Genomic DNA, 24,495 nt, shown 5'->3' with positions numbered 1-24,495 from the left:
TGGCACGTATGCACTAGGACTCCCCCCCCCTATTGGGCCTGAACACCCTTCTGCATTGGACCACACGGAGACGTCCCACCAAACCCACAGAGCGAGGGCAACTTTGTCCCCGTTCTCAATCCCGCCCCAACATTTCAACCACACATCCCCATGCCCAGCACTGCATTAGGCCGCTCAATGCCCCCGGGGTGCCAGCCTGAGCTCCATTCTGATTGTTGATGCTCATTCGCTGTCTCAAACAAGCAGTGCTTGCGCTGGAAAAAGACGTGTCTCGTGACGTAAGTCGTTATGCGCCGTTCGCACGAGTGATATCCGGTGTTCGTGCTCTAAAGTGCTGCGAAAATACAGGCTTAGATAGCGTCTGTGGATGTGATGAGAGAGGTAAAAACCGCTTCCGAACCGACTTACTCCCAGAAAATAGGCTCGCCATTTCCTATTCTTATCAGTAGCTGTCCTCTGCGCCATCAAATTCATAACCGCTGTTCTTTTAGAGACATCCATCCAATGCTTTAGTCTGTCGTGTTTCTTCTCGTCATATAGGTTCTGATAATTGGCGCGAACAAACGTTTTTGTAAATATTTTTATTTTGTAGCGTTACATTGTATCCATCTTAGTATTTACTTTTCAGCTTTAAGGGCATGATATGGAGCCCCCGAAGGATGCACCGCCCCCAAAGCAGCAACCAATGATTTATATCTGTGGCGGTAAGATTAACTTTTCCCTTTTGTGGTCTTCTGTCAAGTTTAATCGCGTTGTCGTATGATTACTTTACGTAAATTAAATCGTATGTAAAATTAGTATTGACTTTTTTTTTAAATTGTATTTAGTGCTTTAGATGGGGGCACTGTGTAGTACAGTGTGGCCCACAAAATGTAACCAGGTGTATAACATTTTGTTCAAATAACCTATTGCTCATGGTGCTCCAGAAATCTACTTGGCCCGTGAAAAAACATAATCCAATTGTCCCTTTACTGACTATGTAACGAGGTAAAACAAGCATTTGCAATGCAATAGGTCTCACATGTGTTAAAGTTAGAGCTGTTGGAGTTTAAAAATGACAATGTTTTTTACTTTTGCTTTTTTTTTAGCAAAAATAAATGAACTGCTTGCGTGCAAAGAATTTATAATCGACCTATAATACAATGGCAGTTATGGGGAGCGATATCCTGAGTAAAGTTTCAAAATAAGAGATTACGCTTATTTTCCTTTCTACGTTTTTATTCAGCCCACTTTATGTAAAGTACCTTGTTCTTGATTTTCAGATTGCACTTTTTGGTGTCAATTAGCGCTTTGCTGGCAAAGGCAACCTGTATCCACTGGTTCTTTTGATCAGTTCAAGATTTGTGAAGATTGATTCCAACCTCATATGCCGTCAACCATCCTAGTATATATAATGCAGTACACAACCATAAAAGAAGAAATGGCAACTGAACTTTCAAAAGTCCATGTAAATGGCAGTTCAGATGACCTGATTTAAAATATTCGGAAAACACACACATTCAATCAGAGGGGAGATTATAAAATGCAAACATTTCATAGTTGTTAAATTATATCTAGGTAAAAGGGATGTAAAAACCGGCTACAGGGTTCAACATGAGCTGGACAGAAGAAAACCACTCCTCTCGACAGCTCGTTGCCAGTTCACAAGCCTGAGTAAGCAACAAACTTTGCCATCTCATAGCCCAAGTAAAGCTCTAGAGGACTGAGATTTATAAAACCCAATTCTCGATGAGTAGCCTCATGTAGCCCTTAGCCACGTTGCCTGCCTCCGGGTTGTTGGCTTACAGCTGTTTCCATTCCATAAGGCCGGTGCCTACACTGTTGGCTACCGACAAAGTCTTAAATAAGATCTCTTTTTTCTCAATACTGTGCTTTGATGTAAACTAATAAAAAGAGTTATTCCCTAAATTTCTTGTAAGTGTGGCAAATGTCTCCCCAAGGAATTATAAAATGTATTACGTTCATATGCACCACTTAAGGCACAGGTATTCAAAGTACGGCCCACAGGCCGCCAGCGGCCCGGCAAGCCTTCCTTGTCGTCCCGCGGACCTTACAGACATCGTACGCGTGTTCTCTTTTAAAAAAAAATTTTTTTTTACGTGGCAGCAAACACCGCCTGTACTGCTCTGTGGAGACGCTGTGCGATTCCAGCCACAGTCAGAGTGGAGCTGCAGGGGCGCTAAGAAGATGTGAACAAAGCCTCATTAACATGTAAATGGTCTTTTAAAGACCTGTGTAGAACTGGGGTCTGGCTGTTTGTGTGCCCGGGAAGCTGTGTCAACCAGGGCTGACACACACATGCGGGGCAGCGGGTGTGGTGACAGAGGACAGCAGGGAGTGAGAGCCCGGGTGATGTGGGAGGGCAGCAGGGAGTGAGAGCCCGGGTGAGGTGTAAAGGCAGCAGGGAGTGAGAGCCCGGGTGAGGTGGGAGGGCAGCAGGGAGTGAGAGCCCGGGTGAGGTGGGAGGGCAGCAGGGAGTGAGAGCCCGGGTGAGGTGGGAGGGCAGCAGGGAGTGAGAGCCCGGTGATGTGACAGAGGGCAGCAGGGAGTGAGAGCCCGGTGATGTGACGGAGGGCAACAGGGAGTGAGAGCCAGGTGATGTGACAGAGGGCAGCAGGGAGTGAGAGCCGGGTGATGTGACAGAGGGCAGCAGGGAGTGAGAGCCGGGTGATGTGACAGAGGGCAGCAGGGAGTGAGAGTCGGGTGCGGTGAGACAGATCGAGATAGAAGCAGATAAAGACATATAGAGACAGATAGAGGTAGAGACCGATAGAGACAGGGGCAGACAGAGCCAGATAGAGGCAGGGGCAGACAGAGCCAGATAGAGGCAGAGACAGATAGAGGGAGAGACAGACAGAGATGGAGACAAAGCGAGATAGAGGTAGAGACGGAGACAGACAGAGAGGGAGATGGAGACAGGGAGTTGTCCGGGGGGTAGGGGGGGGGATAGAGGGAGTGGGGGGGATTGAGGGAGTGGGGGGGATAGAGGGAGTCGGGGGGGGGGGAGGGGGTAGAGGTCGTCGGGGAGGGTAGAGGTCGTCGGGGAGGGTAGAGGTCGTCGGGGGTAGAGAGAGAGACAGAGAGGGAATCTGAGGTGGGGAGGCAGAGGGAGACGGACAGGGATGGAGCGAGGGAGTGAGACGGAGGGAGAGGGATGGATGGAGGGAGAGGGATGGATGGAGGGAGAGGGATGGATGGAGGGAGAGGGATGGATGGAGGGAGAGGGATGGATGGAAGGAGAGGGATGGATGGAAGGAGAGAGATGGAGGGAGAGAGATTGAGGGAGACAGGGAGGGGGGAGATAGGGAGAGAGAGATGTGTGTATGCCAGGTCTTTTGCCTCCGTGGACGAAGGCATCCGCTGCAGGGGCCTGTGTTCACCCTCCTGGTCACAGTTTTTTTTTCTAGCCCCTCCCCCACTGACCCCGCCTCCACTGGCCACAAACCACCCTGTAAATTTGGAGCGAGAGAAAGTTTGTGAGTACCTATGACCTAAGGCATTACTCCCATTTCATTTAAACTGTTTTGTACTGTCCAGGGTGTGCGGTAAAATTCTACAGAGATGTGTGTAATGCTTAATTTGTTCCAATTTCTCGCTAACTAATGACCAGCAAAATGGATCAAAGTGTTTTCTACCCCGAAAGCTAACACCTTAGTTTTTGAAATATTAGTTTTAGGACGATGCTTTTCTTTATATGCGTAAAGCCCTTTTAGATTCCACTGTAACCCAGTTTGTATCAAGTTATGCCACACCTGCATACATCTCAGGGCTCGAAAAATCAAAAAATAGTTTTTAGACCTGCAGGTCTAGTAACCTAACCCATGCTCATGACGAGCTGAGCTCGTCATGATGCACGGTGCTCGTGTGCTCATAATGAGCTGACCTTGTCATGACCACACCCATTCCTATTACTGTCCAGCACAGGAGAGGAATATCAATAGCAGCCATGAGGTTAAAAAAATCTACTCGACCTAACTGTAATGCACTTGACCTCTGTGAGCAAATGTGACAAGTTAACAAGATTTAAAGGCATTTTTATTGCTCATTCACTTTGTGAGCATTAAAGATGCCTTTAAATCTTGCATTCTTCTCATATTTGCTCTACTTTCAGAGACAGAGGCCAAAAGTCAGTTTGCCTTCCTACTCGCCAGAAAGGGCGAGTAGGGCCAAAAAATAGCTTATGATTAAAGCCAGTGGATTTTTCCTCTGGCAAATGGATTTTTTGAGCCCTTCATCAGAAGGTACAGGGGCTAGGTTCCTACTCTAGAGGCTAAGTTCCTAACCTGCAAGACCGGGCCCTAGCTATGGTGATGGCATTTGAGGGCCAGGCCAGCCCATTAGAGTCTTTGCCACCCACCACTCCCCCTCCCCCCCCCCACCCCCTCCCCATAACCGACTCACCTGGTGCAATATAGAGGTGCTGAAGTTAAGAAGGTGAACGAGCAATAACAATACATGTAGATTTTGGTTTTATATTGTTACATTTGCTGCGTGTCCTAAAACAGGTTAAGTACATGTCAGGTCTATTCTGACAAATTGATGCTTATGTTTTTTATTGTGGAGATGTTGTTTACTTTTTTCGCAGCAAAGTGAGAGGATTTTGTAAAGTGAATCATGTGATAATCTCTCTGATATACTCACAAGGCCACTAGAATTAGGCAGCAGCGGAGGCCCAAATTATGCAGCAGTATTTACTAAATTATGTGGCAAGAAAACACAAATTATTCTGTTTCACGCGGCACATTTTAAAATAGTATCAGTTAATTATTTTGGCAATTTTGCACATTACCCGTCTGGGCAAATGTTTCATTTTATTAGTACCAGTTCCACATCTAATACTGCTCGCTGTAAGTAACTGAACTAGTCAACCTTTGCAAAGGCCAATCCACTGCAAGCCAGCATGTGATGCAGCCTTTTTAGTAACTTTTGATCTGTTTGAGCTGGAAACAAAATGGGTTTTTTGTTCAAATCTGCAGAGTATGGATCGGATGATGTGGCAAATGAGATGTTCATAATTATTGGGTAAACACTGCGGTGCAGTATTGCAGAATTCCACGGCCGCATAATCGCGTAATTCAAGTGGCCATGCGGTTAACCCGTTTTTCTTATCTGTTGCTGCGTCACAGCAGTGAATTACCAGACTTAGAATCTTGGTGTAAGCGATAGAGGCTTCCCGTGGAAGCAGTGCATAACACTATAATCTCCCTCTCAGTTTGTGAGCTGCTTACAACCCTTATGTGGTGAACTCACCTGATTTTGCACAGAATCAGGCTTCACATTAAATGTGTACATATAAGTCTGTATTCCATATAACGACTTAACTTTTTGATTTTTTTTAACACGAACATTTGAGTGGAACTTATCTACCAATAGCTACGTAGGGAGGAGAAACCTTGTACACCGATATGCAATGGATAAAAATAGAACAGACTAGTGCTGGGGTAGTTGTGGCCAGATACATATAATAAGACATCTTTTTTAGACTGCCCTAACAATCACTCCTTTTTTGGGGTGGGGGGGCCTCTGATGCTTAACGTCCTGTCCTGGTATATTTTGCCAAGGATTTCACACAGTCGGCGTTGCAATTTACAGAGGTTGAGTTGAGAGCCTGACCACAGGCCAGGTCCTTTGGCCAAACCATGGCGAGTATGACTGACATCCTCCAGGTTATGTTATCAACCCCGGCTTTGTGCAGATGTCTGCCATAGGCAGTGGTGATTTATTTTATAGAAGATATGTGCAGTATAGCAGCTCCCTCCCAAAAAGCCTGAAATATAATGAACATCTTTGTTAACCACTTGAATGCTAATGACAAGGGTAACTCGTCATGGAGTTTCCATTGATTTCAAAGGAAATTTAATGGAGGATTATCAGGGACCTTAGCATCCAAGTGGTTAAATGGAAGTTAGGGTTAAATAAACCACAGTTAAAGTTTAGTTATGGTATTCAAATATTAAGAATATGTTAAATCGGCCAATTATGGTTATACAAATCCTAACTAGCATCCCTGCCATGAAAACAATATGCACTGCTTACAACCACACCATATTTATACAAATCAATAACTGATACGGACAACCTAACCTTATTAGATGCATCTCCAGACAGTTGTGATACTGTATCCATAGTGACCTTTATAATAATGTTAATATGATATGCAACGTCACCAGTGTCATTTGTGATGTAATCCTTTGTATCATGCTTGAGGTTGAAAGCAGTGCATTTATATCGGAGTGACAGTGGCCACTCTGTAGTTCTAGTTCGTATTCAGAGATAAATTATTCTTCAGGTTTGTGTTTGCTAATAACTTTATCACCGTTTGATGAATTTCAATGAAAATTGCAGACCTATTTTATTTTTCCTACATTGACTGATAATGCAAAATTTCATGATGAATAATTAAGGGTTGGCAAAGGAAAAAAATGAGGGGGACAAAACACATTTGTCCACCAATCCATTTTTTAATAGACTTTTAAAACAAAATTAGCAAGAAAATGGCTGAATGGATTTACGTGAAATTTGGCAGGAATATGGATTGCTGTGGGAAGGGTCCTTTTTAGGGCAAAGCCTAATAGACAGCACTGCTGTCTGGCTTGTTAATGGCAAAGAACTCAGAAATTGCATCAAGTAGCTCAGATTTAAAGACTGTGTCTAGTAACGAATATGTGGGGAACCTCCACAAGAAAGGAGGAGGAACTCGCGAAGGCACCATAATGGCCAGCAGAATGGGAGAGTGGTCCGAAAATGACCGAGAAAGCACCAAGCAATCCTGAACCTTGGACAGTAGCACTTGCGAGATGAGACAGTAGTCTATGCGTGTGTGAATATCATGGTGCGCTGAATAATGTGTAAATCCGCCACTAACATTGGATCTAGCCCTCCAAATGTCAACCATTTGTAACTGTAAAGAAATGTCCGCAATGGCCTTAGCAGCAGCAGACTGGGGTCGAGGTGGGCCTCTTGAGCGGTCAAGAGCTGGATCGAAGTCACAATTAAAATCACCCTAATAGCAGCAGTAACCGATAACTGTCTTTCAGAAGCCTAAAGATAGACTGGTAAAACTGTGGGTCATCATAATTCGGGCTGTAGGAATTAACAATAAGGAAATTCAGCTCTTTACTATAACAACGGGATATAACGTAACTACCAGCAGGGTTAGTTTCACAGTGTTCTATTTGGAGTCCCTACTTAGGATTAATCCAGGTCATCGCCTCCCTAGAGTGGGAAGTAAAACTCGCATCATGGAAGGCGCCTGTTAATAGACTGCCGGTCAGTAACGCACAGCCAGGGTGAAGGTGCGTCTCCTGAAGCAAAGCAATGTCAACCTCCCTCTGTTTTTAAGTAGGCTGGTATCTTACTTATCTTTCTGTGATCATTTAGGCCCCTGAAATTCCATGTCATGAGTTTCAGTTGCTTAGTACGAATCAGACTGTTGTGCGTGATTGACATGCAATGAATGAGTACAAGTATAGCTCCCACTCTGTAATACCACGAAATCTACCCTGCTCGACAAGGGGAAATAAAGACATGTGATCTGCAAATGGAAAAATACCACAAAAAAACTCCATACCACCCCACACCCACACCTTGCATGCCCCAACTAAGCAAAGGCAAATAGCATCCCACCCTGTCTCAAAAGGACATTTAGGAATTGCACATCGAACAAACATAAGCAACAACAAACACCCAGAAATGCAGAAAATACAGCATGTAACGTATTGGGACGGATGTTACCCAGCGATATCACACTAGTTAACCCCCTGCCACACCGCCAAACATCAAACGCAAAGCTTCAGTCGTTACAACCAGTAACATTGAGGAAATACATATAATTCTTGAATCCTGTAACCCTCCCGTCCCAGAGAACCCACCAGAACGCCTCACGCAGAAGAGACCCAAAGAGCAAAAAAGGAAAGAACATGCATAAGCAAATCACGTTAGACTGGAATGCACTTAATAGCCATCCGAAATAACAACAACCCTCCCAGCAAAACATCAGAGAGCCAGCCACTCCACAACGGCAATAGGGTTAGACCGTTCCGAGGGACCCTGGTGTGACCGGCTCCCCCAGATACTGCACATACCTGATCTTGGTGATCAGTCGAGGCCACAGCACGGGGAACTAACAGATTAACCCGTCCCCCGTGAACTGCATTAACCCTCAACCCCGATAGCCCTTCACAGGGATCACTGAACTAAGTATATCTTGGCTTATCCCCCAGACTCACCGCTAAGCTTGTTATTCCCCATGACGCAACCCACCACAACCATGGCCGGCAATCCTCACTCACAGGAACTGTAGACAAAATATTTTCATTGAGCAGCACAAAATAACCACAGTTGCACAACAAAAATATCTGAACCTAGATCAACACTTAGAGTCAAGAATTTAGGAGAGAAGTGGACGTGCCCATCGATCACCACTCCGTCATTATCTTCAAGGTTGCTAGGTTCATCATCGGCTCAAGGACTGCCATCTAGACCCTTCGTCGTTTGCCAACCTTATGCCAGTCTTTGAGAGCTCTCTGTCTGAAGGGACTGCAGAGCTGAGAATATCTGGGGCTTCCCATCAAACAGTACCCTGAGTCGTGCAGGGTACAGCATAACATATTACATTTTCTGATCACGTAGCTTGCGCTTCAGAGGAGCGAATTGCCTCCTGGATTCCTGGACGTTAAGGGTGAAGTTGGGGAATAAGGAAAGAGAAGATCCTTCATCTTGTAAGGTACCGAGTTCGCTAGCTTTCCGTAGTGCAGCGTCTGTCAAGGTAATTGAGCAATTTAGCAATGATGGGCCTTAGAGGAGCGCCAGGCTGGGGTCTAGGGCCTAAAGAGCGGGGCTCTCTTTACCACACACATAGGCGAGAATGTATCAGCACCCAGCAGCATAGTCTCCATATTGCCCGTCGTTGTAGATTCAGGCAGACCCATAATGCGGAGGTTACTGCGCCGCGACCTTGCTTCCAAGTCTTCAGCTCTGTCGTGCAGGGCAACCAGGGCCCTCTCCACTCGCTTCTGGGCATTGTTGGAGTCGGACTGGGCCTCCTCCGTTAGTGCAGTGCGACGTTCCGCCATATCCAGGCGCTCTGAATGTTGACCGGTTCCAACATTCTGTTGGCCAAAGTGTCGATTTTGGCATCTATAGCCGTCCGACCGTGCGGCAAGGATGCTACAATCTGTTTAATGCCGCCAATAGGATCCTCCGTAGGGTTATCCGGCTCAGACATCACGGATTCCGCTGCGTCTTCTCAGTGCCTGGATTTTCGCTGCTCGAAATTGGTCTTCGGTTGAGATTTGTCATGCTTGCCTCTCGCAGCTTCGCAGGCACACCGGCCCCCCAGGCACGCATATACCAACCCCTGTCGACTGGGACTCTCAGGTCTAGTGAGTGTGGTCGGCTCCCGCCAAATACGTCTGGCCTAGGCCGCAACGCGCCAGGGCCAGTATCAACAAGAGTGGGCAGTTAAGAAATTAGGCCGCCCACAGTACCCTCCACTCGGCAAGCACTGACTCCGGTCCTTTACTATCAGTCTGTAGGGGCCACCACTCAGAACAGACGGCACAAGCAAAGCAGGCCAAGACAGAAGGCCCCCTCACCCAGGCGGTGCCGACAAAGCAATCCTCCAACTTCGGGGGTGCTGGGCCCAGGGCAAGAGACCAGAGCCACTAGGCGTTAGAGGCCGAGGCAATGCAGCGCTTCTCGGTCTTGGGGACGTGAGGTCCTGGGTGCAGGTCCAAAGTCTCAGGGCGCCAAAGGCAGAGCAGTGCAATTCAGTCCGCCAGAGAGGCCCGCTCAGCTCAATCTGACGGTACGCGGGGCTCACCTCACGTTGTCGAATCTTCGATGTGTCCCACGCAGCGATGTACAGCACCACCGACCTCCAGCAAGGAGCCGGGCCGAGAGAGGTTCCGCACACTACAGACGCCACACTCCGGCCGGCCGATGCAGTGCATGACTTCTCGCGCGTCGGCCACTTTATCAGGCCGCGTGTCGATGACTACAGGACGGGCCAGATCTCCGGCTGCATCCGAGCGAGACAGCTATTGAGCACAGCGATGGATTCAGCAATCGGGGGGGGGGGTGGACATCTGCTCAGTATTTCCACACAATACAGAAATGGTAGAAGCAGCAAATCCCTGCCGGATAGTACTGGTGGCCGGCGGAGCTCAATCTTGGAGCAGCCATCTTAAAGCCAGGCAAGCTCTGTCCCCCCCCCCCCCCCCCTACCCCCCCTAAAATGGTCACTTTACCCCGGTTCTTATATCTCTTCACCAATGTCCCTATTAAGTTAACAAGGGCATTCTTCTTCCAGCTGCTTTCGACCATATTGCGGCTGGTCTGGTCAGGCAAAAAATCCCAGTGTAGCTGGAGTACTCTTACACGGCCATTTTCACAGGGGGGCTTCTCTGTGCATGACATGTACTTGTATTATTTATGCGCACAGGCCCAATTTGCCCACTATTGGTTCTTTCCTCCACCATTCATACCTCATGTGGCGGTTGAGGCTGATGACATGAGCCCGGATCCACTAGTGGCACTCATCTGAATATCGCATGCTACCTACCCACCTTAGAGACATGTGGACTGCATGGCGCGCCATGGAGAAACGTGCGGGTAGGCAGCTGGTCTATGCACCGGCTCTTCCAATAGCACATCATCCTAAACTCTCGGTGACACAGGACAAACGGGTGCTGGGGATTCTGGCAGACATGGATATCATTATAATGGATGATATATACGCGGAGGCACAGATTAGCGATGGGCATCAGGGAGCGCTAATGTCAGTCTTCACATACTATAGGTTACGGGATGCTTTTAATATCCATCTTCCTGCTGCACCAGACACCTTGAGTTCCTTGCACACTTTCTTGGCAGGTCCCTCGTGGGGCAGGCTGGTCATCTGACTATCAAAGCATGCAATCCAACACCGCACCTGCACTCAGCCAGGACCAGGTGCGTTGGGAATAGGCTCTCAGCAGTGCATTCACTGACGAGAATTGGGAATTTCGCTGCTTAATGCAAAAACGGCTAACGGCTAATTGCTACCTGCACATAATCCATTCTAAGTATTTACAACAGATTTATTCTACACCCCTTCAGTTACTGAGGTATAGTCTGCGTGACACAGCTAGATGTAAACGGTGCAGGACACGAGTCAGGATTCCCTCATCTCGCATGGGACTGCTCCCAGATTCGGGAATTCTGGGTCCTTGCCACACAGGCATTAACTGACACGATAATGGAAGTAGTGGAGTGGTCTCTTCTGATCAGCTTGTCGAGTCTGGTGAAGCGTTTTTAACCAAAGAATAGGCGACTGGGCTTGATAGCAGCTTAAATGGCCAAGAGGAAGGAAGCACGAACATGGGACCGCAAAAAAGCACCTAAATTCAGAGACTGGCTACATGACTTGACATTCTGCAGAGAACAATTAGCTTGTTATGTTGAGGAACTGCCAGGTCCCTCTCGCCCCAAAATGTATGGTCCCCACTGACTGCATATCTATTGTCTAACTCTAGATGCTGCAGATGACAGTTGTACACAGTAACAGCTCTTTGATATAATGTAAAATGCTCTGGGTCAGTGCAATAATTCTTGTTGTATGATGCTATATTGTAAGATCATTGATTTTTGTTGTCACATGGTGAAGGGGGTTGTATGTATTTGAAAATGCAAAAATAAAATAAAAAAATCCTCTAGTTCGCTTAAATAGAAATTTCAAGTTACTCCATGACAATGATACTGCTAAATGACCAAAAGCAAATGCATAGCAGGTATCCTTCATCTAACCTGCCTCTCAGATTGTACCATGGAGCCAAGACCTCTTATAAGGAATGTATTGAATTGCTCCAAACATTTACTCAGTCTGTTGTTGAATATCCACCCTTGAGGATGGCGCTCCCGAGTACCTATTAACCAGGGATTTTGTCTGGTCTCTGCTTCTCCTTGAGTCCTCTGGCAATCAGAATGATGGCCTGGATACACTGCAGAACTATCTGGCACACCATTGAACACATTCTCGATTTAGGAAAATTACTAAAACATATATTTAAGTTAGTACTAGATTTACAATATTTCTTCTGGTTTTTTTTTCTACAGAGTGTCACACCGAAAATGAAATTAAAGCCAGAGACCCCATACGATGCAGAGAATGTGGCTACAGAATAATGTACAAGAAACGAACAAAGAGATGTATCCTTTTTCAAAAACTGTGTGTGGGCTTCAACATAGTCCTTCTATTTTTGGTTTTAACTGTTTGTTGATTACACTAACACATTTTTATTCCTTATCTCTAGGTCTCTTTGACCATAAACACTAGAACATGTGTCCTCATCAAACGTATTTGAAATGTCTCCGAAATAAAATATCTTCTCAAGAAAATATGATTACAGCAGGCAACAGTTTATTCACTATGAAGATGATTTGACATAAAACACCACAATTTCCGTATTTCTATAAGAAAAAAATTGAGGAATGACTTTCGTGTATTTAGACTGCATATGATTGAAAGTACTCTGCTTCTGGAGTCTGCTTATTACATCACATGCATCAGGGTGTTAGTAATACTAGCCGAGGTTGCCATGCCAGTGAACATAATGTGGCCAAATAATATGCTATCGACTCATATTACGAATGTTACCCTTGATGTATTTTTATATGTTAGATGGTCATTTCGGGGTCGTTTATCTTAAAAAAGAACGTTTCATCAAAGTGCGGCTAACAATAGGCACTAATTTGAATTCGAATATGTAGGCTTTGCTTACCTTTTATGAAATACATTGTTGATAAAATAATAGCCAGTGGTGAGGTCCAGTGGCTTAATAATTCTGTGGCTTAGATTGTTGAAGCTTATGCCAGCAAATCTGAGTTAACAGTGGGCCCTGGTTGCAATTAGAATGGTAATCTTTCGCAAATACACAGACTCAACAATATGCATTGTTTGCTTTTCTTCCATAAATAGACTGCTAATTAAACCCTGAGTAGTGGGGGTAAGCTCTGAGACACTTGAAACTTCACTGCATCACTAGATTCAAGCCAGCCTGGCTGATGAGGGGCGATGTCCCATAACCGGTCCCTGGTTGCTTGTTTCGGTCCAGGGAGGACCTGGCTTGGCAGTTCGGGCTGTTCCCATGAGGAACAGGGTCCAGGCTGATTTGCATATGGTGTGGTCCAAACTGGGATGGCGTGGTTAGCAAAAGAACAATGGATTAAACCCAGATGTTTGTGACTTGGGGTGAATGTTTGCATTGTTCAGTATTCCGTCCATCATTTGTTCCTTTTGTTTTTGGTGCTTTGATGGGATACCGTTTTGTTTAACTATCTTTCCCTGCCTTCATTGTTGCTTCTACCTACCCACCCCCCTTTGTCCTCCCACCCACTTATTTATCTGTGTTGCTCCCGCCCTCGCATTTATCGGTGTTGCTCCTTCCCTTCCAGTGTCCCTGTTGCTTCATCCGTTCCACCCTTTCATTATCCCTGTTGCTTCATCCGTCCCACCCTCCCATTATCCCACCCAGTTGCTTCTTCCGTCCCACCCTCCCACTATTCCTATTGCTTCTTCCCTCCCACTGTCACTGTCCTTGTTGCTTCTTCCCTCCCATTATTCTGCTGTGTTGCCCCCTCACCTGCCGTAAGGAAAAAAAGCGTTATGGCTCAGCCAGCACTGGCAGCATTATAGCTTTTTTTTTTTTTACTTCCCATCCCTTTGAAGCAAGTTTTTTTTTTTTTTTTCTTTCTTTCTTGTACATGCTGCCACATAGGCCATGCCTACTGGCTATGTCGATGGTTTTGACACATGTGAGCACTATCTTTGCAAAGGTTTCACTTCATTAAGACCAGTTTGACACCCTTATAGACCAATAAGCGAGGGGTAAATGTGGCAAAAGTGACAAATAATTGAGGAAAATGCCACTGCCAGAAAAATCGTACAATTTCAGTGGCCCTGGTATTGGTTCTGACTCATGTGCACAGTCGCTGAGATTCGTAAGTAATGGTTAGCTGTGCATGCATCAGCCATGTTTTTCTCCTGACAACTCTTTTTATGTTTCTGAACCTTTGCAAAATGTATATTTTCAGCATGTCGGACACAGTGAGTTAAGACGTGGGCACCTTTCAATGGCCAAATAAAGGGGCATAGTGGCAAACATGAACACCCTTCCCCGACTATTTTGGCAGGTGGGGAAGATCTCCCAAAGAAACCTCCCTGTTAATATTTGTAACATAGTACTGAAAAAAATCTTATTAAAAGCGCAAGAAAAGGGTCTGGTCAGAAGAACAATTAACTTTCCTAGTTAAAATTTAGTGAACTAACTTTAACTTTCTCTATTGTAATACTCTGCTTATGACCTCAAATATTACATCACATGGCATCACTGGTGGTGTTTACAATGGTATAATCCATGATACTGCTATTCACGTTATTCCATAGCATTATTTTAAAAAAGAACTGTTAGTGAAGTGCCTAATGCCATATACAGCATAGTTACTGCGTCTACAAATGTGGTTGCATTGAATAGAAATAGTTATGTGTATATTGAAAGTTTTATATGCTGCACCATTTACAAACCAGTAAAGTTTGGGGTGCAAGAAGTACTCTGTGTTAAGCCAAAGGGCTTGAGGGATCCGGATGTGGTTTGTAGAGGCATGTTTTAAAGTAGGTTGTGGCTTAAAGAACAAGCCTGTTGCAGACAAAATGTGAGAAAAGGCAGAGTTTCTGTTTGCCATAGATTATCCACTAGTGTATTGTGGTTTATCAAACTACAGAGGGTTTTCCATAAAGCCTGGCAGAAGTGGTGTTAGTGGCAATTGCGTACCTGTTAATCCCTTGGCTTAAAATGTGTTTGTGTGAAGTCTTTAAGATTGTGACCCCATTATGGTGAATTGAGTACAAGTTCTTTTTGAAGGGTGTTGGAGGTTTTAAAAGGGGGGTGACCCGATTAAAGTCTTTGGAGGTGGGTGAGCATCAGTAAAAAGAAGGTAACTTCACCATATATTGGTGAATCAAAAGAGGCTTTGTGTCCCGCATGTGGTCATAGGTTGTGTCCATTATCACTTGTTTGGTGATAGTTTAAAAAAAAAAAACTTTACTCAGAAGCTTGCACATCAAGTTACAATGTATGAAGGCGGAAAGTCTGCGTCAGAGGGGGAAAAACATCTGATACATGCATCATAGGAGCAATTGTACTAAGAAGCCCAGAACAGCGCTTAAATGGGAGCGACAGGAGCTGGAGTAAGAGGAACGTAGAGGAGCGCCATGAGGTGGCCAGTTACAAGTGAGAGAGACAGCCAGGAAACTGGCAGGGTGCATGAATATGGGAGCTGCACACTATAAGCCAACAATGGCAGTCGCCGCAGGCATGGAGCCGGCGGGGAGCGCGGTAGAGGAAGCGGGGGGCAACGCGCTCTGGCGCTGGAGGTAGGAAACGAGGGGGGCCCAAATGTCAATCGGGCGGCCAGTTACTAGCATCAGATCCCAGAATTCGGAAAGAGGGGTCTGACCGTGCGCAGCATCTTCAAGCCAAGCGCTTACCATGGGCGCGGGCTTCTGTCGCAAATGCATGGTGACTTTATGCCGTGCAAGAACGAGCAGCATAGCGGTTAGCCGGCGGGAGCCGTCTGGACAATGTTTCACAAACCCTAAGAGGCAAATCAATGGGTCTGGCAGGATAGGTGAGGAGGTGATGTTCGTGATGGCGATGCACACTTCACGCCAATATGCAGAGACCTTGGGGTACAGCCAGGCGAGATGGGAGAAGTCTGCAGCGGGGCAGAGCATCGGAGGCATCTATCGCTGGGGGTGAGGCCCATTTTATGCAACTGGGCAGGGGAGCGATAGTCTGTGAAGGGATTTAAAATGTATGAAACACAGGCGGTAGTTAGGGGACAGACGTGTGGTTTGCTTGCAACAGTACATCCTGACCTCCTGGGAGAGGTCGGTGCCTAGGTCCTCACTCCAGGCAGCGCGGAAAGCAAAGAAGCAGCCAACGTGAGGGCATAAAGTCTGGAGACCAGCTTGCGGGGAGAGACGGATGTGTATGCGAAGTCCAGGGCAGCCAATGAAGGAGGGGCCTGAGGAAATGTGGGGTGCATCTGCCTTCAAGACGCTCAGTTGGTAATACAGCAGGTTTTCCGTGGGGCCGGATTCTGCTGGAAGGGAAAAGACACTCTCCGGGTAAAGGTCCGACAAAGTGGACAGCCCGAGGCGCGTTGCCTGTTTGACCATCCCGGCATTCTGCAAAGTGGGGAATGCCGGATTGTGCGCGATGGGCATGGCTTTGGCGGAGCGCATGCTTGAGCATCTACGAAGGCCGTCCCAGGCCCAGTGTAATGTCTCCACCGTGTTGATCTCTCCGTTTTGGAGGTCTCGCGGGGGCAAAGATAGCAGTCCGGAGCGGCAGGGGTGCCGCAAAATCAGCATCCACCGCCACGTGAGGCTGAAAAGGCTTCAGGTGCAGCCAGAAGTGAAGGAAGCTGGCTTGGGCACTAAGGGCGTATAATTTGAAGTCTGGGGTGCCCAGTCCACCACAAAATAGAGTAAGTGTGAGAATATTTTAAGCAATTCTAGGCTGATGCCCAGACAAGAGATTATAAGGGAGTAAAATTGGTGATAGAAGATTAATCACAGGTGTAGCTTGTTAAATTACTTCAAGTCTACTAACTATGTAGGACGTTATCACAATGAATGCATAATGTCGTCAGTGAGGTAATGTAACGTGTCATCAGTGATGTAACATGTGAATCAGGAGCAGTAAATGACGGAACACAGGTTATAGTAAGTTCACTAAACTACAACTGCAAAGGGTTTTTATCAGTGTAAAGTATATATGTATGTATGTATGTATGTATGTATATATATATGTATAGTACATATTTAATAATTTGATTGGGGTGGGTGACTACCTACCACAAGGAATAATCACAACCCTTATCAGGGTGAACCTTCAAAGTCATTAAATTAAGTTCAACCCCCTGATAGCAATGGCGCAGACAGACCAGCTTGGCTTAGGGCAATGTGTAAGGTATTTATGAAGTACTAAAACAATAATAAACTCAAAATACAAAGCAATAAAAATCAAGAAATCCAATGAGGTGAACCAGAGCTATGAATCTTTAAAGTTTTAAATAAAATAGCGCGCAATGCTCGTGGTAGATCGGGACCTAAATGCAATTTGAGGCTGACCTCAACGCGCCGCAGGTTGGATACAGCAACCTGGGTTATCTTGGTCAAAGATTTTACCTTCCGGGATAGGGCCTGATTTAAAGTGGGGCTGGCGGCCTGTGGGTCTGCCAAGGGGAGGCTGCCCACCTTAGTTATAAATGACAACCGAGCAGGCGGTAATTTATAAAGGCCAGGAACTGTCATGGCGGTTCCTATCCATGCATTTTACTGTTTGCTACATGTCTGCATCGGAAGGATGCAGCTCTGTAGCAAACAGTATTTTTTTTAATTCTTTTCAAAAAGAAAATACCAAAACAGGATTTTCTTCTTTTCACTTTTCTTTTTATAAAAATGCTCCCCTCCCTGTGGGGTCTTCTCCCATAGTGGGGAAAGCATTCTAATATTTTTTTTCTCAAACCTGGTGGTAAGAGACAGTAAAATTCGACTACATGTCGCCACTCTAAATTAGGTGAGAGGACATGTAGACATTTCTCTGATGGCCCTTACTCCCCAGGGTCATTGGAGAAGTTAGTCTCTGTCTGGCCAAACTAAAGTTCCACCTACAATTAAATTTGATGGACAGGGCCTTATATTGTCGGGGACGGAACTCAGTCACCGTTGTGATGGAGTACCCTCTCTGCCAATATATAAATCAGGCCCTTAGTTTTTTAAGTTCCAGTCCACCACAGTAGTACACTTCTAAAGCTCCCCAGGACATTAGTGGAAGCACTTACAGACTCGCATGGTATTGGCAGAGGCCAGCAGCATGCTCAAGTCCACTTGCCACTGGAAGCAGGTCCATTCCTCTCTTTTGTCTCCACAGCATGTTCAGTCCTGTTCTTCCTCAGGTCCAGAAAATATTTTGAAATTGGTGCTTACAGGTGCCACATTTATGCCTGACACCAGTAAGTGGGTGGGAATACCTCCTGGGCATGCCCGAACCAATGGGATAAAAGTTTTGGGTCCAACCATACCCGCTTTTGGGCATTTTCAAGGTGACCAAAGTCTTCAGCCACACTAAGCTTTAGCTATAATGCTGGGTGTGTGTACTATGATAATCCTCGTGTCCTGCCACACCCAGCACTAAAAATCCTATTTGATGCAACCACTCTACCCATAATAAACCCAGAGAAAGAGTTCTCTTAGAACAAAACCAGTCCCCCAGCAACCACACAGTGGCTCTGCAGGCATTGTCTTTGTTTCCTGTTCTCTTTCCTTGTACAAGTGTGCCCCAGGGGTTCTATGTGGCTCAACAGACCTGTCCAGCTTTTGACAACAGGATGGGCATAGCTCTCACCCTTCGACTGGGCTCAAAGGAATTATCACTGCCCATTCAGATTGCCCTGTCAATCAGTGACCTATTGTTTAAGTCCTGAGAAGAATTTCACACCTCATTCACACCTTAGTACGGCCTGAGAGAAGCTTGAGATTTAATGCAAATTTAGCCTCCTGGAACTTTAGGCAGGGAAAAGGTAACTGTCTAGGGGTTACTTTTCGTAAATATTTATCAAAATGCAGCTTCACAATTGACTTGGATTTTTATTAACTTATAAAAATAGTTTTAAAATTATTTTTCTAGCAGGCCTTTTTCCAGAGATACAGTATCCGTATGTAAACTGTTATGGTTTCCTACACAGTACCACTACGACTGCCACTGTGAAAATGGCTTTTGGGAGCTGGTCACATTAAGCACATGTAGAAGTCTAGTGCTACCATGTCCTACTTTTTAAATAGCACGCACCTTCCCTTCTGGGCTACGAGGCTTACATATGGGTGACTTGTTAATATTTAGAAGGAACTTTTTATCTGTCAAAAGGATTTATTAGAATTAATAGAATAAAAATGTTTACACTACTATAGTCCGGCTCCTATGGTAGGCCTCAATCCATGTTTGCATTGCCATTGTAGTAGATGGCATAATAGGTGCAGCGGTCCACTAGTGGCAGTTCGCTTCCAAGCCGTGGGTATAGTGGGGAATAATAGGCATGGAAAATAAGCCTAATAGGAATATGCTAATTCAGCTACGTTGTACACTGGGAGCACAAGCACTTTACTACTCGTTAGCAGGAGTAAAATGTATAGCGGTCTGAAGCCAGCAAAAAAACAAAAATGGGTTAAGCAAAAAGCAAAAAAACTAAAGTACCAGGTAGAAAAAGCCGCTCTTCCTACATATATACCATAGGTAAACCACCTAATTGAACGCTTGCCAGTGGCTTCAAAACTCATATTTCATGGAAAAGAGATCTTAACTGAAATATTTCCCGTAATTCATTGCTGAATTCGCTTTTGCTAAAAGAAAGTTAAATGGATGGTTAACAGGATTTTGTCTTTCTTTCTGTGCTGGTAACAAAGAAAAATGCCTTCACAATGACAGTGCTGCTCTCCGAGCATAAATCGGTGCAACTGACAATCTCAGCCTTGCAGGCAACCATTCTCGATAGTGGCAATGTACCACCAAAATAAAAACACAATTTAAAATATTTTTATTTACCTTACAATGATCATTGCAGTTAAAATGTAACTTGTAACAGTACACATTGTTCAAGAATCACTTTTTAAAATATAAGAATATTATCCCCAACAAAACAAATTTTTCTTAAAACATTGCCTGACTATCTGCAGTGTCAGGCAACAACAAAATTATATGAATCTTTCTACAGAGTACTAAAATCAATAACTCTTGCACTATAAAGACTATATACAGACTAATGTGTAATATAGTCCGAAAATGTAATTTCGGGCTTCTGGTAACATTTATAAACCACTCTGCATTCAACCTTCTGGTTTATAAATGTTATCAGAGCCTCCTAATGGCAATATTAGTTATTTATCTATTTCTTCTTAGTGAAGTGCTTTAGCTTCTTCAGTTCCCCGTTTATCATTACTTTGGTGCGTTTTTCATTTCAAAAGCTTCACTCTCGTATAGGTCTCGTAGGAAACCTAGGGCAGAGGCGACTTTATTTGTCCACACCAAATATGCATGCAAAAGATGAGGTGCTTTATAATATTTTCAGTTCTGCCAACATACTCATTTTGAGTTTGAGGAGACTCTGTATGGTCAAAGTTTTGTGTGTGTTCTAAATTGTATGCATTTATATTCCTAAGAATAGGTGCCTTAGTAAATGAAACTAGTAACCAGTTTGATCAAACAGGTCTGGTTTATAAGGGCTTCCAAATTTGCTATTAAATTCTAGATTCTCTATGTGCAATGCATTGGACTCAGTGTCTGTAGTCACTAGCATGGTTTCACTAAACAAAATTAAATGGCTAGGTTGAGTTGTCCTACATTTGTAATGTTTAATATATTTTTAATTGCAAGTATTTGTTCCTTAACTCATCTTGTACCAGTGGTCGTTTTTGATGCACGATGATGCACCAGCATTACTTTGGAATCTGTTTTCCCCTCTCCTTGTTAGATTATGTAAAATGTATGTCCTGATTTACGAGCCTGTATTTTCTAAAACTAAGTTATTAAACATTTTAAAACCATTTGTCTTATTTGATCCTTCTGTATCTGATGTGGATATACCTCCTTTAGAAACGCAGTTCACCGTAAAAAAATTGACTTAACACTATTTCTTTGGAATATTCCGGGTTTTTTCCATTGTCGTAATAGCATTGTTTTTGTGTTATAATTTGTATCTCCATACAGATTGTTACTAATCTAATAATTTATTTTCAGCAGGATGTTTTTCCTTGGAGGTTTGATGTCTTTTTACGTCCGTGATTGTAAATCATGGCATCTTGCAGCTTCATACTTTTATTAATTGATATATGGCCTCTCTTTGTTGAGAAACAATATGTGCATTTAATGCTCCTGTTTAGTTCTAGTGCTTATGTAATACTAATGTTCCCACTCTGGTGGCTTTGTGGTGCTAGAATCCAAATGGACAGGGATCTCAAGACATGATTACTTTCTGGTTTGCCAAAGTTCATGATGTCAGGGATCCTCAAGTTAGTTCCCTTTGACCTGACTAGAAGTTCTGCCACCGTTGGGTATAGTGAATTTTGGATCATTGAGCAGATTCTGAGTAAAGTAACAAATCTGGATATAAACCAGAAGTTTCATTGTGTAGCCAAAAAGAAGAATGTTCCAAGTTCATACCTAGATGAGAAAATATCATTGGTGATGGAGACTTGATAGGAAAAGGGTGGAAGTTTGATCAGCATTTTGAGGTTTTACCAATGTGAGCTCCAGAGTAATGCTGCCAGTATTTCCCTAAGGTACCTGCTTATAAATAGTATGGGCTTAGGGCAGTTATCTAAATTTGGAGCATAATTACACAATCTCGAGGAGGAGTTCCGTCAAATACTATGACCTTTGTCTTAGAAGTATTCCACTTGAGCCCTGAAGTTTGGTGTGGGTATTACCCTGTAACTTAAGACAACAGCAGATTGACAGCGATATAGTTCAATCTCTTCTACTGCTTTCCTATTTTGTCGGTGCATGCACACGTTTTGGGAGCGGTTGGAATCGGCTGCTTTGTATTTTCCAGCTCCCTTGTTTCCCCTTTTGTGCCCCTTGGTTGCAGGTTAGCCAAGTCATTGCTTCCTTCCTACTCATCCATGTGTAAATGTGTTCATGTTAAATTGCATTTATAAAGCGCTAATCACCAAAAGTCTCTAAGCGCTGCATCGTGGGTCAGACAGTCCGAGTTCCGTTGCGCCACTGAGCTTAGCATAGATTTGTATAGGCCTGGTCAAATGCATCTGTGAACAGCATTGTCTGGAGTCTCCTCCGAAACGGGAGTAATCGGACTTCCTTGCACATGCCATCCGGTAGCTTATTCCACATCTGGGGAACAGAGACCAAGAGGGCCCGGTCTCCAAATGTTGCCCTGTTGAAGCGAGGGCAGGCAAGGAGGCTAGTCTGTGATGAGCGAAGATGGCGGCCCGGTTCATAGGGCTTCAGACGGACTTTAATATATTTGGGTGCTTCACCAAACGGGGATTTGTGTGCAATGCACAAGCCCTTCAAACTTAACCTTTGTTTGGTAGGCAGCCAGTTCAGTTGACGCAACAAGGAGTAGCATGCGCTCTTTGTGGTAGTTTATATATCAACCTTGCTGCGTCATTCATGACCACTTGGAGTTTCCTCAGGAGTGTACCAGGGAGGCCAATGTAAACTGCATTGCCATGATCTAGACGGAATAGAATTAATACAGTCACCATCGCCTGCATGGTGGGAGGTGACAACAGGATCGATAGTTTCCAAAGTTGACGCATCAATCCGAGGCAACTTCCCACGACAGCAGACGCTGGGTCTTCAGAGTCAATCCGGTGTCCAGCCTAATACCCAAACTCTTCACAGCTGACACTGAAATTGGGGTAGTGCCAAACTCTTGGGGCCAAAAGAGGCTGGACCAAGGGGAAGAACCTGGGGAGAGCACCAAGACTTCGGTCTTGTCTGGATTCACCTTTAAAGAATTTGAGGTCATCTAATTCATGGTGTACCGGAGAATGTTCTGAACGTTCCACTGTGAGTCAAGGGAGTTATCGATGCGCGCAATTAGCTGATTGTCGTCCGCTTAGTTGAACACCTAGCAATCTGCTTTTGCCAGAGCCTCAATCAAGGATTGGAGGTAGATATTAAAAAGCAGGGGGGACAATGCCGAGCCCTGCGGGACCCCCCCCCCCCCCAGCGAAGATCACCCCGCCTAGACATGAGGTCTCCGAATTAGACCTGCCGATGATCTTCCAAGAACGAAGTGAACCACTGAAGAGCCGTCCCAGTGACTCCCAGCCGCCGCATACGAGCAAGTAACTGACCATGATTCACCGTATCAAAGGCAGCTGAGAGGTCAAGTAGGATTATAGCTGAGTGGATCTTCTTGTCTGCTGCGAGTCGCAGATCGTCCAAGACTGAGAGCATAACTAACTCAGTGTTGTTATGAGCCTGAAACCCAGCTTGACGATAATGTAACAGGTGATGTTGTTCAATGTATGACGAAAGAACTCTAAGTACTTGCTGTTCGAGTACCTAAGCCAGGAACGGGAGTTGAGAAATGGTGCGATAGTTTTTCAAATTCGTGGTGTCTGCCCCCGCTTTCTTCAACAATGGAAGTACTATAGCTTCCTAAAGCTTCTGAGGTACCGTTCCTGAGATCAAGGATAGGTTCAGAACAGACAGCACCTCAACCAGAGGAATAATCATTTTGAACACCTTCGGAGGACAAGGGTCCTCTGGTGACCCAGATTTCACTTTAGCCACTAAGTGAGCCAGGTCATGTGGTTCGAGCGCAGGGAACAGAGAGAGAAGCCCAGAAAATCATAGGACTCCTCCTCCGCCGATAGAGGACAGGGGGTGATGTGAGTATTGTTAATAACTGTGACAATATCGTCGACCTTGGTTAGGAAGAAGTCCTGTATTTTGTCACAATCTGCTTGATTAGTGACCGTTTTTTGCTCAGTCAACCTACTCCGCTCCTTGAATACAGTGAATGTCTCTTTTTGCGTATCATTTGCCTCGCTAATCCTAGCTTCATAACGAGTGGACTTAGTTTTGTTGAGGGAGACCTTATAGTGAGCCAATTTAGCTTTAAATATCTCCTTGTCTTCTGGATCAAGGGATTACCGCCATGGACGCTCAGATTGACGGAGAGCTTGGTTTTCCCCTCTGAGCTCATGCTTATACCATGGAACCCCTTTTGAGCCATACATGATCCTAATCCTCTGGGCAGGAGTAACTTCATCAATGGCTATCCTCAGCCGATGTGAGAGTGCTTCAATTCTAAGTCTGGGTCCTTGGACAGAGGTCTAGGAACTGAGGTCCTATTCAGAACGTCCCTCAGATTGGCAGCATCTAATTTGCACCAATTCCGTAGTGCCTTCCACCCCGCCGGCACCTGCTTGGAGTGGCTGTCTATGGGGAGTAAGAGGCTGACCAGAAAATGGTCAGACCAGCTGCACTGTGTGCAATCAGCCTGGAGTTCAGCCGCGGACGTAGTCCAAATAAGATCCAGAGTGTGACCCTTCTCATGTGTGGGAGACTCCACAATTTGATGTAGCCCTAACGTGGTCATAGCATCATCAAACTTACAGGCCATGCCTTCTCACGGGGTCGAATCCCAATGATAGTTAAAATCCCCAAGGACCAAGATTTGTTGATATCTGGAGCAGAGATCGCTCATTACTTCAAAGAACAAATAATTAAATAGGGGGGAGGGCGATAGACGACTACCACTATCAGGCAGGAGGAAGTGAGTCCGAGTTTGATCCCCAGGACTTCTGCCCCATCCAGTCTCTCCTCCACTATTCTCTCCGAGGCAAGTGTCCTGAGACTAAAAAGCGCAACACCTCCACCTCTCTTGTTGCCTTGCCGGTTATGAGTCCAGGCAATG

At 45.1% G+C, this 24,495-nt stretch overlaps 1 protein-coding gene across 2 annotated transcripts; it reads left to right on the top strand.

Moving 5' to 3' along the window:
- The first annotated feature begins 230 nt into the window (after window positions 1–230).
- Window positions 231–20,644, top strand: POLR2K (RNA polymerase II, I and III subunit K). Of its 2 annotated transcripts, none has more exons than XM_078685584.1 (4): window positions 231–278; window positions 629–704; window positions 12,097–12,189; window positions 20,504–20,644. In XM_078685584.1, exons 2-4 carry the CDS (start codon window positions 644–646, stop codon window positions 20,524–20,526), a joined length of 177 nt encoding a protein of 58 aa, XP_078541710.1. In that variant the 5' UTR covers window positions 231–278; window positions 629–643; the 3' UTR covers window positions 20,527–20,644. The 2 variants fall into 2 exon arrangements, with proteins under 2 accessions (XP_078541710.1, XP_078541708.1); XM_078685582.1 differs by having other exon boundaries at window positions 237–381.
- Window positions 20,645–24,495: the final 3,851 nt, after the last annotated feature.

Source organism: Lissotriton helveticus, chromosome 4_1, assembly GCF_964261635.1.
Source record: "Lissotriton helveticus chromosome 4_1, aLisHel1.1, whole genome shotgun sequence".
Taxonomy (NCBI): Eukaryota; Metazoa; Chordata; class Amphibia; order Caudata; family Salamandridae; genus Lissotriton; species Lissotriton helveticus.
Note: the sequence above shows the minus strand (reverse complement) of the source record. Positions and strands in the feature narration are given on the sequence as shown.

What these genes read in the sequence shown, in the direction of transcription:
- POLR2K (XM_078685584.1), top strand. Translation starts at nt 644, where the DNA reads ATGGAGCCCCCGAAGGATGCACCGCCCCCAAAGCAGCAACCAATGATT. An exon ending in AATGATTTATATCTGTGGCG is followed by an intron (nt 705 to 12,096) that starts GTAAGATTAACT and finishes TTTTTTCTACAG; the next exon opens with AGTGTCACACCGAAAATGAA. An exon ending in CAAGAAACGAACAAAGAGAT is followed by an intron (nt 12,190 to 20,503) that starts GTATCCTTTTTC and finishes ATCTTGTACCAG; the next exon opens with TGGTCGTTTTTGATGCACGA.